Source organism: Cucurbita pepo, chromosome 15 (assembly GCF_057944985.1).
Source record: "Cucurbita pepo subsp. pepo isolate OVF chromosome 15, ASM5794498v1, whole genome shotgun sequence".
In the NCBI taxonomy this organism is placed as follows: Eukaryota; Viridiplantae; Streptophyta; class Magnoliopsida; order Cucurbitales; family Cucurbitaceae; genus Cucurbita; species Cucurbita pepo.
The window spans coordinates 5,694,033-5,711,564 of NC_141812.1; the positions used below are offsets into that span (position 1 = coordinate 5,694,033).

A 17,532-nucleotide genomic window follows, 5' to 3' on the forward strand; every position below is an offset into this window, starting at 1 on the left:
CTGCTAAGAATATGGCAAATAGCTTATTTTGTTTTTAATGTATTTGATGAGCACAGGGAGAGTGATAAGTGGTGGATCATGCCTGTAATCCTTCTGCTATTCAAATCAACACAAGCACAATTGGTTGATTGGCACATAGCCAATTTGGAAATCAAGGATATTAGTCTTTTTTGTCCTGATCCTGATGCTTTTTGGGCCGCTGAGTTTGCTTAACATACTATGCTCTTTTGAATTGTAAATGTCAAGGTTGTAAATCCATTTTTGAGACTATGTGACAGCTCCATAAATGTAAATAGTGTATTGCCTCAAGCAATTGATAGCGTTTTAACAAAAAGAAAAACAAAAATATGAACTTGGTTATGGAAGGGTTCACATTTAGGTTGCGTTTGAGAATTATTTTGATAGTTTTCAACAAGTATTTGGAGTACTGAGTCGAGTTATTGGAGTTGTTTAGTTTGTGAAGTTATTTGGGTTGAGTTATTTAGTTCGTGGAATTATTTAATTTGTGAAGTTATTTAGTCTATTAATTACGTTTGTTTGAAAGACCTAAAATGTGTATATATGTATTAAAAATTAATTGTGTAACACTATTTGATCTTTAATGTAAAAGATTGTTGATGAAAGTATTTTATTCTGTTCTTAGTCTCAATTTTATTCTATTTTTAATGTAAAAGATTGTTGAAAGTTAGTGGAATTAAATTATATTTTAATATAAGAATTATAATAGTTAAAAGAAAAAAAAATTGGGTTTGATGGTTAGACTTCAAACTCTCGTGTCAACACATTATACCACTCGAGATGTCTATCTAGATCATACTCTCAGCCTTTGGTATTGAGCTTGATGGTATTCTTTTATAATTTTTGCTCACATACTTGTGGACGAGCCTTCTTCATGGTACTTCAAGTCGAGATTTGAATCACATCAAGCGATACAAGCTAGAAGAGTTTTCAATTCCACGAGACGTTGAGGTCTTCATTCTTTTAGTCATGTCTTACCTCTTAGGTGTGGGAGAGTGCGACAGTCAACTCCGTTCCACTCCGCCCAATGTTTCCTGACAATCGGTCAAGTTCCTAATTATTCATTCTTAGACAATTAACTCTCTAGGCACTGCGTTCCATTTGACCTTTCTTATAATATCCATCGGACTTTTAGTTGGCTTTTTCTTTAACTTCCTACATCACCCTACATCCCAAAGTTTGAGGTACATCACCATCAAGCACCTACAAACCTTGAGACAATCAGCCTGGTTTTTGGAGGTACATCACTATCAAGCACCTACGCCCCTTCAAAGATTGCAACAATGTTGCATAGCCCATTGCGGTCCTCGCAAGTATTTTTAAGTTTTAGGGACTCTTCTCAAGGCACTTCCAATTCCGAAGCTCTCCTTAGGAGCAGTGGCACCCACTCGTGGTGTTCTAATCTTTCTCTTGCCCAGCAAGGTGAGGTTGTTTTCTTCCTATCAAATATGGATGGGTCATGTTTGCAAAAGCTTTTATAGTATTTTAACTCTCCGGACATGTTGGCTTTGCCTCCACCATCTTTGTTACCCTAATTTGTTATAACAATCTAAATCAGGAGTTATATAGGGTCTCCATGGTTATCATTTCCAACAATCATTACCATGTTGGACCTAATGAAGGCCTTACTTCTTTTACCACTTTGTGAAGCAACCTCTCGAGAGATTCTCGAGTCCATAATTTATCCTATTGAAATGAGGTTTAGGTTACAGACCATTCACATCATGCTCAACGGACATGTGCAATCAACATAAGGGATAAGGCAAGGCTTGAGCCGACCTACAGACGACCCCATGACTCCCTTGTTGGGATTTATATCTAAAAACCTTGTAATTATTTATTTAATTTTTAATAATAATTTTTCTATTTTTCTATTTTTTTACATTTAAATATTATCCCTTAGATAAAAATATCCAAGATTATCAATTTAATCTAGAACATGTGGTTGACATACAAGAGATACTAACCTTATGGTGTTAATATAACACATGCGGAACCAATTTGGATTTTAGGCACTTTTAGAACATCAATGATAGTAAATAACTAGCATGTTCATAAATATTAAAACTTAATGAGTTTAGATACTAACCTTTTGTAGTTCAAACTCTTTTTTCCTCACGAACCGGTTTCGAACCACCACTAGTGTCTTCTCCACTATCCTTCGGCCTTAGAACGGGATTGTGGAATCCGGTGAGTGACTAAACTTGGGAAGGATTTTGTATATGTGAAGAGAGTGTTTGTGAGAGGTTTTTCTCAAGGTTTTTCACCAAGAAAAAGACCTTCCATGTACCATGATCACTCTATTTAAAGAGTGATGTTTGCATGTTCATGCAAATTTGAGATCACCAAATTTTGACACTTAAAATTCCACTCAAATGTTTGGGATTATGTGGCAAGCATGCATGTTTGAGTTAACCAAATTTTGACACTCAAAATTTCACTCAAACTTGTAGGGGTTTATTTGGCAAGCATACAAATTTAGTTAAACCAAATTTTGACACCTCAAAATTTCACTAACATGAATTTTTCCAGTAAATGAAGTCAACCTTTTGACTTTCTTCATTTTAATTCAACAATTAATTTGAATAATGAATTTCAAATTAAAGTAATATTAAATGATTAATTAATATTTAATATTAATTCAAATGTCAATCTCAATCAATTCGACACATAATTGATTAAGATATTTAAATCTTATTTAAATATATCAGATTCTCTCTTTTTGTTTAATTCGTAAATAAAACAAAAAATGCGGTTAAATATATCGTATATATGTAGCATATTCCCTAATTTGAATTCGAACACTTCGAACTCACTCGTCACACTATTCTATGGTTTAGTCCGATATGAGCTAGCAGAGGGACCTAATGGACCTATAGATCATGGGTCCAACGATCCAAGATTAACCGGTTAAACTCATTAACCTTGTTAACCAACATTCGTTAACTACTAATACACTCCACTATAGCCTAGTAGTTGCACTCCACTCACTATAGATATATTTCTGTCCATTTGATATAACCATGATTAGTAAGTCAATCCCTCACAGGTGGTTCGTAACTAGAGCTGGGTCAATTTACCGTTTTACCCCTAAAGTTACTTATTGTTCCTTATGTCTCACTGATCCTCTAATGAACAATTGATTTGTGATCCAACCAGTAAACTGAATCCCTCTTAGGCTAATGAGAGGGTGGGGCCCCTAGTTCAAGACCTAGAGTCAGTGCTTAAGGGAACTACCTCTCTTCTATCCCTAAAAGTGGGTAGGAGTGAATTCCATCTTGCACCCCACGTCTCCAGCCATTCACCCAGTCTTACCCCTGAAATAGGAAGCCTATTGAGTCGGCGAACTAGAGCCACTCTCACCCATGCAAATCTAAGGATAATTCCGAATAAACAGAAGTTCATGGTTAGCTCAGGATTAAAACCGAGTTACCTAGGTTATCGAATGAAAAGAAAAACAGTCTTAACAGTAAACGACATTATAAAGTGAGAGTGGTTTTCTTCATGGTCCGATCTTATGCAATACTCATTGCATAGGACGCCCCCACTCACATGTCTCCACATGTACAATTTAGTGATCACATGGTTTATATCATATACAAAAGTGGGCCGCATCCATAGTGTCCCCAGAATAAGGTACTCAGCCTTATTCTTATACTATAGATCATTTTGACTATATATACTTGAACTTGATCCATTATGTCTCTACATATAGTTCAAGTAATCATAATAAGCCAGAGTGTTCTTAGTTTATTAGATTTAGATTAATGATCGTAAAGTTCACTTTATTCAATAACAATCTTTACTAAATAAATAACAATAATAACTTTATTGAAAATAGAATATGTTTTTATTTACAAACTATGAGTTTTAGGACATAAAACCCAACATGAATATTATTGATATGACCCACTTTATAATCGTTACAATTGATTTAATTCAAATCGTTGGTGTGGAGACATGTTAGTGGATGTATCCTATTATGTAATAAGTCTGTATAAGATTTGAATACGAAATATTTAATTCAAATCGTTGGTGTGGAGACATGTTAGTGGATGTATCCTATTATGTAATAAGTCTGTATAAGATTTGAATACGAAATATTTAATCTCTCCCCTATCAAAGTATTTGTAACAATTTGTTCATAAACAATTTATCCAACCAAACTTATTCATATACCCTTTTAAACATATACCCTTTTGTTTAAGGTAGCATTAGATTTTTCATATAATAGATAATATTATATTGTTACAATAATCAAAATTATTATTAGTTACTAAAAGAATAAATCATTGAGGTTTTAAGACATATATTTGAACAGATTTATAACATGTGTTTTGATTTATACACACTAGATATCTAGAGCACCTAAACAACTCAAAAAAAAAAAATATATATATATATATATATATATATATATATATATATATATCATTTACAATTGTTAAAAATTAATCTAATGTTAGTACAGTTGCTTACATGGTAGCCTTCAGACATGTGAAAACAATTACTAATAGTTTCTCCAAATCTCTTGAAAAGAATGCAGACATGGATGGAAAAATAGGGATCAGTACAAGCATTTAACCAATTTATTTAAAATAAAATGATTAAATGCCAGTGTGCACGTTATGTAAATTTTATATAGCACTTAAAAGTTTAATAAATCAAAAACATTAATATTGAAACAAAATTAAAATAAGACAATAATTAAACTGGGCTTGTAGGGGTGCGCCAGGCCCATGCAGTAGTGCAACGCAAGGGCGACGCTCGAAGGCCCAGATAGCAAGCTACCTTGGTGGGCCTTCACCCATAAGAAATTAATTTAATATCATGTGGGCCGATGGCCCACGTATCAGATATTAAACTGATAAGAACAGATACTACACTTGATCTTAGCCAAAAGGCCGAGAAAGGTATGCTCTTTTAATTCATCTCAGGCGTGTTTTATAGTGGCGGATTATGCAGCCATTCACAGTCAATTACGATGTGGTACTACTAAGTAGTTGGATAGCCCTTAGATCACTATTTTTCTTTATAAAATAATTTTATTTTAATTAAAAATCTCTATTATTTTTATGGCAATATAAATTTAATTTAGTAAATTATGTACCAGTTATAAAGCCTTTGGAGGGAGCATAAGTCATTTATTCAAATTTAGTTTTAATTTTTTTAATTTTTTAATTTTATTTTATTTCTTAACAAATTTTTGTTTTCACATTTATTATAAATGTTAGAATTGGTAGTCAAAGGTATAAACATAAATATAAGTTCTTTTATAAAAAAAAATATTTTTTTTATTTTTAAAAACTTGGCTCATAACATAAAAATAATCCTAAATAGAAATAATATTCATAATCATAACTTTTTTTAAAAAAAAATAGGATTAAAAGAATTTTCTATTTTTCTATTTTTTTTAATTGTTTTTTAACTCAATTTTTAAAACAAAGAGACTGATAGTTTTTTTATTTTTTATTTTAATGTCTATAAATTAAATTACTCCATAAGTTTTTAAAAAATTCACATTTTGGAAATCTTTTGGGGGAAAAGGTAGCCAAATCTAAAATAAATAAATAAAAATAAATTGAAAAACATTGAAGGGTATCATTTTTAGTGGGTGCAATAGAAATTCTGATCCAACTATTAGACTCTATAATAGTGTGATATTGTGCCCTTTAAGTTTAAGTTCTAGTGGCTTTGCGATGGGCTTCCCAAAAACGCCTCAAACCAATGAAGATAGTATTCCTTGATTATAAACCTATAATCATTCCCTAAATTAGTCGATGTGAGACTTTTATCATCTAACACTAACAAAAAAAAAAAAAAATTATATTAATCTTATTAGGTTATTACTCGATCATAATCAAATTCATCTAACATAATAAATTTAAAGGTTTAAGAAAATATATGGCTGATACGTTGAATGTAAGGGTGTGGAAACTTCTATCGGGCAGACGCGTTTTAAAAATCTGGAGGGGAAGCCTAAAAGGAGAAACCCAAAGAGAATAATTCTAAATTAATCTTAATATCCATAACACAACGATGAATAGGCTCTAAACTTGATTTTTTGAATGGATAAAATATTGTAGATGAAATTGGATGACGTGAAGCTAATTCTATACACATTTAACCAAAGCAAGCTTATGAGCATCAAGTTGAACCTAAAATGTTAGTGAGTTAATTATCGGAATGCTTATAGGATAGGTTGGATGAATTTAATCTATGCATGATAGCATATAACTTGTACTAACTGTTTGATTATGTTTTTTTTTATGTTAATATGATCATGTTTATGCCCTATAAGGCACTTGATGTACCATATACGATAAGCATGAATGAGATGATCGTGGACTACTTTATTGTTCGTGTTTCATTTCTTTTCATTGTTTTTTGGCAACATGATCGTGCACAAACCCATAGTCAGGTCTTAAGGGTACGTTATCGAACTTGCCTAGTAGTTTCAAGCGCACCTATGTAGACCATATGTAGAGGAGCACTATACATCTCACCCTACTAAAAAAGAAAAGTAAAGTCTAATGAATAACAAATCATAAAGATTAGGTCTCAGACATGTTGTATGTGGTTGCATTTCCAACCCTAACAATAGTTTATCTACGAAGTAGGTTTAAATAATCATCCTATTTTTAACATTATTTTTAGCAGGTAAAGGCAACAACTAACATGAAATGTAACCAACCAAAATGATATTTTAACATTTTCTTTTTGTTATTTAATTGGGTTCGTTTAGGGCGTCACTCTTGACATTAACTCAACCTAACCCAACCAAACTATGAAATGTGAAGGTTCAAGCTCGATCCAAGCCCATTAATTGGGTTCGTTTATGACCCATTAGTTTAAAGTATCTGTAATGACTCATGTTCAAGATTCGAATCAGCATTCACCTGTATTTCTTGGGACATAGTCCAATCTCACTTCTAAAAATGAAAATTATCCGCACAGACTAATTCTTTCCTTACTGACCTGCATTTTAGGAAAATTTTTAAGGAGATCACCCAATATAGAATTGCTCAAAGCTAAACAGTTTAACCATTGAGATTCTTACCATTGAACCACAGAAAAGGAGTGCCTACCTTCTTTGTATAGATAATAGCTTTCAATTTTTGTAAGTATTTTTCAGTGTTCCTATTCTCGGGATCGCTCTAATTCAAATGTGATCTCGGTTTATTTATGTACTCATTCTTTACTTGGGTATCACAATATCGATCTTGAATTTACATCTTACCCAATGACCAAGATTTATTTTAATTTCCTTCCAATTAGCTTAAACAAATAAATATTTGATAAAGGGAAATAACTATAAAAGAAGGTAAGAAAGAAATAATTGATTACATGTCTATGCTTAGAATTTCAATAATGACCGAACATAAAAAATTATAAATTAAAGATGATAAAAGGAATAAAACTTTAATGTCCCACATCGAAAAATGCCACATTGTACTCCTTATACAAAACAGAATCTTCCATTTCGAAGTTAAAGGTTGGAGAAGTCGAAGCACATCACAATCCCATGCCCCCCTTATCAAAACCAACCAATTTAATTATTATAATTTATTTATATCTTTTTCTAATATTCTTTAACTTTAAAGGGAACATGTGGAATATTTTCCATCCATGGTGTTTTAGTGTCATCGTTGAAAATGAAATATAAAGAATATTAAATTAAATAAAAAACACGAGCACTCTACTTGTATTACGAAACTCACACCTCGGGTGGTGCGGTTGAGTCAGATTATAGGCTCAACAGTCGACCTCGAATAGAAAAAGGAAAAGATGACAACCTTATAGAAGACTTTTTTTCTGGCGCTCGAGAGAACCTAAAGATATACTTGTTTTTTCGGCCTTTTTTTAAATTGTTCCTAATCATTTTGATCATTGATAGTTGCATCGGATATCTCTTTCAAAAGAATATATGTTTATAAATTACATAATTGATTATGGATTCTTTCGAAAAAAAACTAGAGAACGAGATGTGACGACATATACAAATACTTAAATTCATTATATAATGAGAAAACGGTACCGAAAAAGAATTTGATTTGAATAGAAAGAAAAGCGAGGTACCTCGACACACCGTTATTTACTTTTTGCTTTAAATTATATTACTTTACATTTTTAAGAGTGAATACTATTCCCACATACGAGCACGAAGCTTTTCAACATGTTTTGTTTTAACTCACATGCTTCTTGGGAAAATTTCTAGGAGGTCAATTGCTCTAAACAAAATGTCTTAATTGCGCTTTTCTTGACAATGGACCGACGATTGTGCGACACTTGTTATAACCCTACGAGCAAGCCATCTATACACATGACCCACAAAATTGACGGATCAACGGAACATAAAACTCAACTTTTTTCTATATAGATATATACGTGCACATGCATATTGTACACATGCATAGCTCGATAAGTTAAGAAAATGGCTTGGCATATATCTATATCTATATCTATATATATATATATATAAACACCTTAGTAGTGGTGTAAGGACCCATCTTCATTCCCGTTCGTTGCATGATCACATCTCATTATTTATTCCTCTATTTGAGATTGGATAAGGTTGGGTTGTTGAGTTGACTTTTAAGTTATTTTTAAAACAAAATCCTCCTCATCCACAATACATATATTACGTTAATAACTAAATTTTCATAAAGTTCAAATATCAGATATTTACAATTCACATAACATCACTAATATTGATTACAAATGTTAAAAATTCTTCCTCTTTTTAAAGGAAGGATAGGTTTCGAGTTTGTCAGATTAACCTAACAAAAAAATAATCTCGCAAACTGAACCAAATTTTAGAGTTAGGTAATTCGAATTAGACGTATTGAAATATATTTTATATAGCCATAACCCGTTAAGACTTTATATTTGATATATTTTATCTTTATCTTTCGGATTTGGTTAGTATAATATTTTCTCAGGACTTTTGATCCCACTTATGTTTCTCGGACTTTCAATCTCACTCATGTTTCTCGGATTTCAATCCTACTTATGCTTCTCATTCTTAACATGGTATCCGAGCATCATTCTTAACAAGACGAAATATCAGATCATATCAACACGACAAAAATGTAATCCTATCCTACAAAAATTCATCCTAACTTAGCAATTTACACTTTATAGCTTATAAACCGTCCTTAACTTCATTTTATTGATCTACACAATAATAATAATAATAATAATAATAATAATAATAATAATAATAATAATAATAATAATAATATAAAATTTAAAGTTGAGAAACTAAATTATTAGATATCAAGTTTGAGGACTAGATTGTTAAAAAAATTAAGACTATTTAAAATCGGTTTAGGGACTAAATTGTTATTTTCATGAAAGTTAAAGGACTGATTTTGTATCAGCCCAAACCCACCGCTAACAAATATTGTCCATTTTGACTTGTTACGTATCGTGTCAGCTTCACAGTTTTAAAATGCGTCTACTAAGGAGAAGTTTCCACACCCTTAAGTAAGGTTCTGTTCCCCTCTCCAACCGGACCTCACAATTCATCCTCCCTTGGGAGCCTAATGTCCTCGCTGGCATACTGTTTGGTGTCTGACTCTGATGTCATTTCTAACAATCCAAACACACCACTAGCAAATATTGTCCGCTTCGACTCGTTACGTATCGTTGTCAGCTTCACAATTTGAAAACGTGTCTACTAAGGAGAGATTTCCACACCTTTATAATTAATGTTTTGTCTCGTCTCCAAACAATGTAAGACCTCACCAATTTTAGTATACTGGTCCTTCATATTTATTATATTTGCAGTTATGACCCACCCATTGTAATATAGCATTAAAATACATAAAAGCATCACTATTTAAGATGGGGTTTCCCATAACTTCTTTATTTTATTCAATTATTTTTATAATTATATTTCATCAATAATGTCAATTTTTTAAAATATATATCGATTTATAGATTCAAATCTTTCAATCCCTTATGAACTCGATAAAAAAATTACTAAAAAAATTCAGATGATTAATATACATGGACGAAAACAACGAAATTCGAGGACGGAATATTTTGATTTAGGGGAATAGTAATGAGAGAATATGGGATTAATTTAGGGTGTGATACCTAAGCAATACAACTAGTAGAGAATAGAGTGAAAAGGAAAGGGTATCTTAAAAGAGAGACCTTTCTTGTGGGGCCTAACCAAACACAATTTTTTTTTTTTTTATGCCCAATTTCAAGCACTTGTTTTTCGCCATTCTTTTTGTGCCCTTTTCTTTTCTCGTTTGTTTCTCTATCAAACTTAGGTTTAAACCACTAATTTCTATTTCTATGCTTTTCTTCTTGGTGCATTTGCTCGTGTTCTGCGTTCATTTATGTTTTTTTTTTTTTTTTGTCGGTGGATCTACTCTCTCAATCTGCGTTTATTTATGCTTTCTTTTTTTTGTCGGTGGATCTGCTCTCTCAATCTACGTTCATTCAAGTATAGTTCAGTAGATACGACACTAATTATCATCTCAAAGATCGACGGTTCAATTCAATACCTTGTAATTGTGGAACTCAAAAAATAAATCACATATTTTTTTTTTTATTTCAAATCAAAATTTAAGGTGCCAATTTTTTTCATTTATCATGATTTGACAAACCAATTTAATTATGTATTTGACGGGATTTTATACCTCAAATTTTTTTTAGCAACCTATTGAGTTTGTGGGAGTCACATTTGTCGACAAAATTCGAAATCGAACACTTAAGAGGTCTTTTTTGACTTTTGCCCCTCAAAAGGATAAATTAAACACTTAAAAAGGCCATAAAATAGTGTGTGTTTATTGTATGGTCAATTTCACAATGGGGAAAATGGAAAGTTTTAAAACAAAGGTAGATTTTTAAAGCACACCCTCAATCAACAAGATTCTCTAAATTTGAAATAAAGAAAAAAGTTTGATTTTACTTTAGTCATTATTTCAAATGTGGACCCTATTCATGCTTTCATTCAAAATTTGACACGAGAGATTTGAACATCTGACCTCTAACCTCTTTCAATAACACATGCCGATAGAAAATAAACTATTGCTTAGATTGACAATAGCTCGAGTTTAATAATAATAATAAAAAAACATAATTTCAAGTCAAGTTTTGAGGTTATAAGTTCAAATTTCTCCCTCCACTTTTTTTATATAATATTCTATAAACAAAAGTGATATTAAACACTTAAAAAGAATTCGCTTTTTACACAAAAAGTACCAATCAAATTAAAACAAGAATGGTTGTGGTTGGAATAGTTTGGCAAGCCATTATCCCACAAGAGAGAAAAGGGTACGAGGCATTTACAAACTCAACCTCATCAACGTGCCCAAATCCTAAATTCGACCCAAGTCCAGTCTAGGCTCGATCTAAGTTCGAATCAACCGATCATCGAACATAGTGCATGTTGAGAAAGTGTGAATGTTGCAAGAGAAGAAGAAAGATCACGAGAAACCCGCACTCGAGAGAGAGAGAGAGAGAGAGATTGTGAGAGGGGCAAAAAAATGAGGAAGGAGAACCGTGAGGGACACTGTAATGGGCCAAAGCGGGTAACAACCCAAGCCCACCGCTTTGGCCCGTTACATATCGTCGTCAGCCTCATAATTTTAAGAACGTGTCTATTAGTGAGAGGTTTCCACACCCTTATAAGGAATGATTCGCTCCCCTGTCCAACTAATGTGGAAGCTCACAATCCACTCCCCTTGTATGCCAGCATCCTCGCTGGCACACCACTTCGTGTATAGCTCTAATACCATTTTTAACAAAAGCCCACCACTAGCAAATATTGTCCGCTTTAGCCTGTTACATATTACCGTCAGCCTCATGATTTTAAAACGTATCTGCTAAGGAGAGATTTCCACACATTTATGAAAAATGCTTTGTTCCCCTCTCCAACCAATGCGGGATATGTTCTATAGGTTGCACAACTGTGTCTTTGAGTTCTAAGGAGACAAGAACCAAAGTCCGATGGATGAACAAATGCCCTGCGGTTAGAGCGTGATTAATGGCTCCATGAGCTTCGATCTTGTAGTATAGAGAATCGTTCTTGGCAGACTCTGTTCTGTTGAGATGGTCACATAGCAGTTTGACCGACTTAAATACTTTTTATCGTGAGATCCCACATCGATAACTGGACTAACTACAAGGTAACTTCCACTACAACTACTATTTCTGCACGTTTTATATTTGAATTGTGGAGCTTAGTTGGTGATCAAAGCAGATCAATGAGTTGTCCTTCTAATAAGAGCATTTGCAACCACATTAGCTCCACCCGAATGGTATAATATCTTATCGTCATAATCATTTACCAATTTCAACCATCTATGTTACTTCATGCTCAAAATTTTATAGGTGAAGAAGTATTTCAGACTCTTGTAGTTTATGACAACCTTGTCATGTTGCATCAAGGCAAAGATCATCCTTGTTAATTCTAGATCATGTGTCGCGTAATTGCATTCATAGTCTTTCAACTATTAAGAAGCATAGATGACGACCTTGTCATGGCATCAACACACAACCTAACTCCTCCGACGAAGCACGGTAAACAACAAAACCTCTAGCTCCGTCAGATACTGCAACCTTTTCTTGAGTGCCTAAAAGTTCTTGCAAGCTCCACTCTAGACAAATGAGTTCCATTTTCTAGTCAACTAGGTACAAGGTATAGCTATCTTGGAAAAATCTTGAACAAACCGATAATAGTAACCTACCAACCCTAAGAAACTAGGCACCTCAAAGACAGTGGTCAACGAGGCCATTTGATCGTCACCTCTACTTTTGAAGGCTCTACTAATAATTCGCTCTCTAATACCACATCCCATGATCACTCTTGTTGAAGCCAAAACTCATATTTTGAAAATTTAGCATATAAAATATTCGCCTTAAGAGTAGTCAACACTCTATCCATGCGCTCTTTGTGTTCCTTATCTAACTTGGAATGGATTAAAATATCATCGATAAACACGTTCATGAAGGTGCTCATAAACTTTTTGAACACCCTATCCATTGGGTCCATAAAAATTGCATGAACATTCGTAATATTCTAGAAACAAGAGTGATGGTAAGCATATAAATTAAAATGAAATAAGTTAACTACAAATATAATTTAACCATAAGGAAAGGGTTAAAAAAAAAACTCTTTTCACTTCAAAACTCTTTTAGTGGTTTGCATAGTTTCTCTTGTCCCACTCGAGAAAGACTATGGCCTATTTGTAAACTAACTCAGCCTCACCAACGAGCCTATAGCCTAAGGTCGACTCAAGTTCAGCTCATACTCGGTCCAAACTCAGCCCAAAATCAAAGTTTGACCAGCCCGACCCGACCCAATTCATTTATTTATTAGACTAGATACGTAGCCCAGCCCAACCAACCCAATTCATTGGATTAGATATAGATCGTCATTTTAAAGATCATGCTAATCCATGTGTCAACTCGTTTACATCGTATTTGAGTCGGTCCATCGAGCTAGTCCAAGATATTTATCATTGAGCCAACCCAAAATATGTATGCGTATATATAGTTTTGTAATATAGATGTTATAGTATTTAGTTAATATAAAATCTTTAAAAGAGTTAAAAAAAAGTAAAAACTAAATGATATTTTGTAAAATCAATACGTAAGGATAAATATATTTAAATAAATAATTAATATTGAATAGGTTAAATCAATGAGCTAACCTAGACTCGACCCAAACTAGGATCAAATGATTCAAGTTTAAAGATCGGACATGCGCTTGGCTATCCAAGGTCGAGTCTATCCAATTCAAACCTAAATAGTGCATCAAACTTGCTAAACTTAGTCTTGAATCGAGCTAGAACCTTCACTTTAAAACCGAATCGAGTCTAGCGGGGTCGGACGATGAGGGTGACAAACAACCAACACAAGACGTGGAGATGGGAAAAGAAGCACACTAGTGCACGCCCACAACCACTGTTTTTTTTTTTTTTTTTTTTTTTTTCCCTTCTTCTTTCATTACTTGTTAATCAATCTATTTTGGGGAGGAAAAATAGGGAGAAAAATAAACATGAAAATCAGTTTGGACAGATGGGAAAGTTTAAAAAAAAAACATAAAATAAAAGGATTTTTTCAAAGATGATGAAAGATAGTAATCTCTGGAGAAAAGGTAATAGCAATACCAATTCCAACCCCACGAGAAGAGAAGAATAATAAGGGCAACAGGGCGTGTCTCTGTTGGACTGATTCCTTTCAATCGCATCTCTCTCTCTCTCTCTCTATCTTTACCTTCCTTTATTTCCCCATCCCTATATATATCACACGTAACCAGAGGAGGGAGAAAAAGGAAGAGATTTGTAATTACCATTCAAAATAAAAACAAATTTTGTTGTTTTACGGGTAAAGAAAAGCATCATAAAACCAAACCAGGAAGAGAAAGTAGGTGAAAAAGATGGTGAGGAAGGCAAGAATGGTGAAGAGGATTATCTTTCTCTCTCCTATTCAACAGTTCGTCTAGTCTAAACACTTAGAGCATCTTCCTTGTCTTTCATGCTTCTCCTCTTATGCTACCTTTCATTATTGTTATTATTATTGCTATCTATCATCAACCTTCATTCCCAATCTCCATAAACACGCCCAATTTCTTCAAACAATTCCTTTCTCCATGGCTGTTCAAGCTCAATATCCTTCAAATGTTTTGCTCTTAAACAGGTATGCATACCCGTTCTCTTTTGCCTCTAATCTCTATTTCTCTACTTACTGTTGATTCCTAATGGTTTTGGATTTTGGATTTTGGATTTTGGATTTTGGTTTGTTTTAGAAATGGTCAAGAAGCGCATGATTATTCATTGCAGATACAACCAGGAGGTTTTCTTGACCAGACTCATATGGTGTTCAACAACAATATAGGTGGGATTTTTGTGCATTGTGTTTGATCTATTCTGTTTATAAACGGTAGAAGTATTTCTATCAATTGAGTTGTGAAGACGACGTACCTTTGAGGATTCGATTCATCAGTCCGGTTTGTGATGAAAGCAGGAAACAATTCTCGGAAGAGAGGAAGAGAAATGGCGACTTCCACAGCAACCTTCGCGACTCCAATCGATCTCTCTGCGATACAGCAGCCTCGTCCTCCTCTTCTTGTTGATCTCGCCAAGCTTCACAATCACCAAAACAATGTCGTCTCCACCGGTCTCCGCTTGTCCTCCGGTAATCATCAACAGAATCAACCGCTGCAACAGCAACAACAACAACAACAACAACAACCTAATCATAACCACAATCTCGTTCCTCAATCATCATCGACTTTCATATCGCTATTAACAGACGATTTCGCCTCAAATTTCAAACGGCAACAAGACGAAATAGATCAATTCCTTCAAGCACAGGTGCTAATTCACTCTCCCTAACACAGGAAACGAGTTTCATCTTCCGTCTTGATTTTTTCTTTTTTTTTTCTCAATGAACTCCGGTTTCGTTTCAAAACAGGAAGAGCAACTACGGCTCACCTTGGCAGATAAAAGACAGAGACACTACCGTGCACTTCTGGATGCAGCAGAGGAATCGGTAGCGAGAAGGTTAAGAGAGAGAGAGGCGGAAGTTGAGAAGGCCACGCGCCGAAACGCCGAGTTGGAAGCACGCGCCGCCCAGCTTAGTGTCGAGGCGCAGGTCTGGCAAGCGAAGGCTAGGGCACAGGAAGCCACCGCTGTAGCTCTCCAAGCACAACTGCAACAGGCGATGTCTGGCGGATGCGACGGAGGAGACGGCGGCACGGCAGGCGCCGAAGGACAAACCGACGACGCCGAGTCGGCTCATATCGACCCGGAGCGAGTGAGGATTTTGGGACCGAGTTGCAAAGCGTGTAGAAAGCGGTTGGCGTCGGTGTTGCTTTTGCCCTGCCGTCATCTCTGCCTCTGTACAGACTGCGACCAAGTGGCTCAGACTTGCCCGTTATGCCCTTCCAAGCGAAGTTCCAGCGTAGAGGTCTATCTCTCTTAAGGCCCAAACCCACGGCCCAATTAAGTTTCTCCAGGCCCAGGAACCGACCCGGAAAGTTCAGTTACCGGATTTTTTTTTTTTTTTTGCTTTTTTTTTTCCGATAAAATTTTAAAAGAAGTAATAAAAGAATTTACATTTACTTTTTTTTTTTATTATTGTTAGAAATATTCTGATAGACCAAACCAGACTATTTCTTTTTCTTTTCCCTTTTTTTTTTTAAATATAGAATTTCATTTATTTATTTATTAATTGTTTGAATAATAGAGACGCCAATTTTATTAATTTTTTAGGCCACGTTTTTCTTTTTCTTTTTCTTTTTCTTTTCAAATTTCTATTATAATAGAGATGGAGAGATATAAGGGAGAATGAACGGAGAATGGAAGAGAGAGTAGGGAACATCTTTTATGTTAAATAAATGGGGAATCTCTACCCAATCCCTACAATAATAAATGAAAAAATTCTCAAGAATGGGAAATGAAATAAGTAACAAGGATAGGGACGGGAATACTTACCTATCCTCGTCCCACTCCATGGAGTATTGAAATTTGACTCCAATGGTAAATTTATTTTACTTCCAAAGTTTAGTGAGTGTGGTTTTCGATAAACTTGGATTGTATTATATATATATATAAAGTACTGTATACAATAATATTTATTAAATAATATATGATATTAGAAATAATAATATACAATCACTTTAAATTAATTAATAATACTTTATATTCAATCTAATATTTAAATATTTTTTATGCCTTTTTGATTTTGCAATCTTTTAAGATTCATCACTATTTAAAAAAAAATTATAATGACTTAAAAGAAACGTTCATAAACTTTTGAAAGCTGCATTAATACTTTTAACATTTCAATACTCCTTTACTCTAATTCATCTAATAATATAATCATAATAATATAGATAAATAGTTTTCGTCCATATATTAATTTTAAATACGTGAAGGGTATTATCGTAATTTTTGAAAGTTTTTTTTTTTTTTTTTTGTTATTTAACAAAATAAATGAACAAAATTAAAAGAGGGAATGTAAAAAGAGGAGTTTTTTTTTTAATTTTTTTTTTAAATAGCTATCAAATTTTTAATAAAAACTAAGAGCTTTTTTTTTATCACAAATTGTAATATTAATTTTAAATTAATAACATAATTACAAATTAAGGCGTCCCTAATTAAATTAACTAATAAATTGGAGGATTTATTTTATTCATTAAAGTAATTGGGCAATGAGTCTAAACTAGCCCAAGCCCATTGTGGAAATAATGGGCCTAAAATAGGAAATTGGCCCAAAAAGGTAGGTCCAGAATACAATCAAAACTCAATACATATAAAACCTATTAAAACTATATTATTCCATTTTTTTTTAATAAATATAAAATATTAATTTCAAAAACATCTATTTACTTATTTTAAAACCTTTTAATTAAAATTTGCAACTCAATTATATATTGGACGAGAACTCATAAACCAACTCAATCCAAACAAATTCATAATCCAACTCAAATCGTAGAGGCTGAGTTGAGTTAACCGTGTTTTTCAAATATCTTTCCATTTAACA

General features: G+C 33.4%; 2 protein-coding genes, 1 long non-coding RNA gene and 1 other non-coding gene across 8 annotated transcripts in view; 2 read left to right on the forward strand and 2 right to left on the reverse strand.

Annotated features, from left to right (window-relative positions):
* The window catches only part of LOC111801718 (MraZ), a 31,591-nt gene extending 30,965 nt beyond the window's left edge, over positions 1 to 626 (forward strand). For all 5 annotated transcript variants that reach the window (XM_023685833.2, XM_023685831.2, XM_023685835.2 and 2 more), the window contains exon 23: positions 57 to 626. In XM_023685833.2, coding sequence (XP_023541601.2) covers positions 57 to 213 — 157 coding nt within the window. In that variant the 3' untranslated portion in view covers positions 214 to 626. The remainder of the gene's footprint in view (positions 1 to 56) is intronic.
* Positions 627 to 4,739: 4,113 nt separating this feature from the next.
* LOC111802767 (U2 spliceosomal RNA) lies at positions 4,740 to 4,935 on the reverse strand. The gene has a single exon (XR_002816303.2). It is a non-coding gene; the product is annotated as a U2 spliceosomal RNA (small nuclear RNA).
* Positions 4,936 to 11,218: 6,283 nt separating this feature from the next.
* LOC111802708 (uncharacterized) lies at positions 11,219 to 15,621 on the reverse strand. Its single transcript, XR_002816286.2, has 2 exons — positions 15,480 to 15,621; positions 11,219 to 15,203 (listed from the first exon to the last, which is right to left on the reverse strand). It is a non-coding gene; the product is annotated as an uncharacterized LOC111802708 (long non-coding RNA).
* LOC111802707 (BOI-related E3 ubiquitin-protein ligase 1) lies at positions 14,548 to 16,118 on the forward strand. The gene is made up of 4 exons (XM_023687173.2): positions 14,548 to 14,682; positions 14,792 to 14,880; positions 15,010 to 15,359; positions 15,460 to 16,118. The coding sequence occupies exons 1-4, from the start codon at positions 14,636 to 14,638 to the stop codon at positions 15,967 to 15,969; spliced, it is 996 nt and encodes a 331-aa protein (XP_023542941.2). The 5' UTR covers positions 14,548 to 14,635; the 3' UTR covers positions 15,970 to 16,118.
* The last annotated feature ends 1,414 nt before the right edge of the window (positions 16,119 to 17,532 follow it).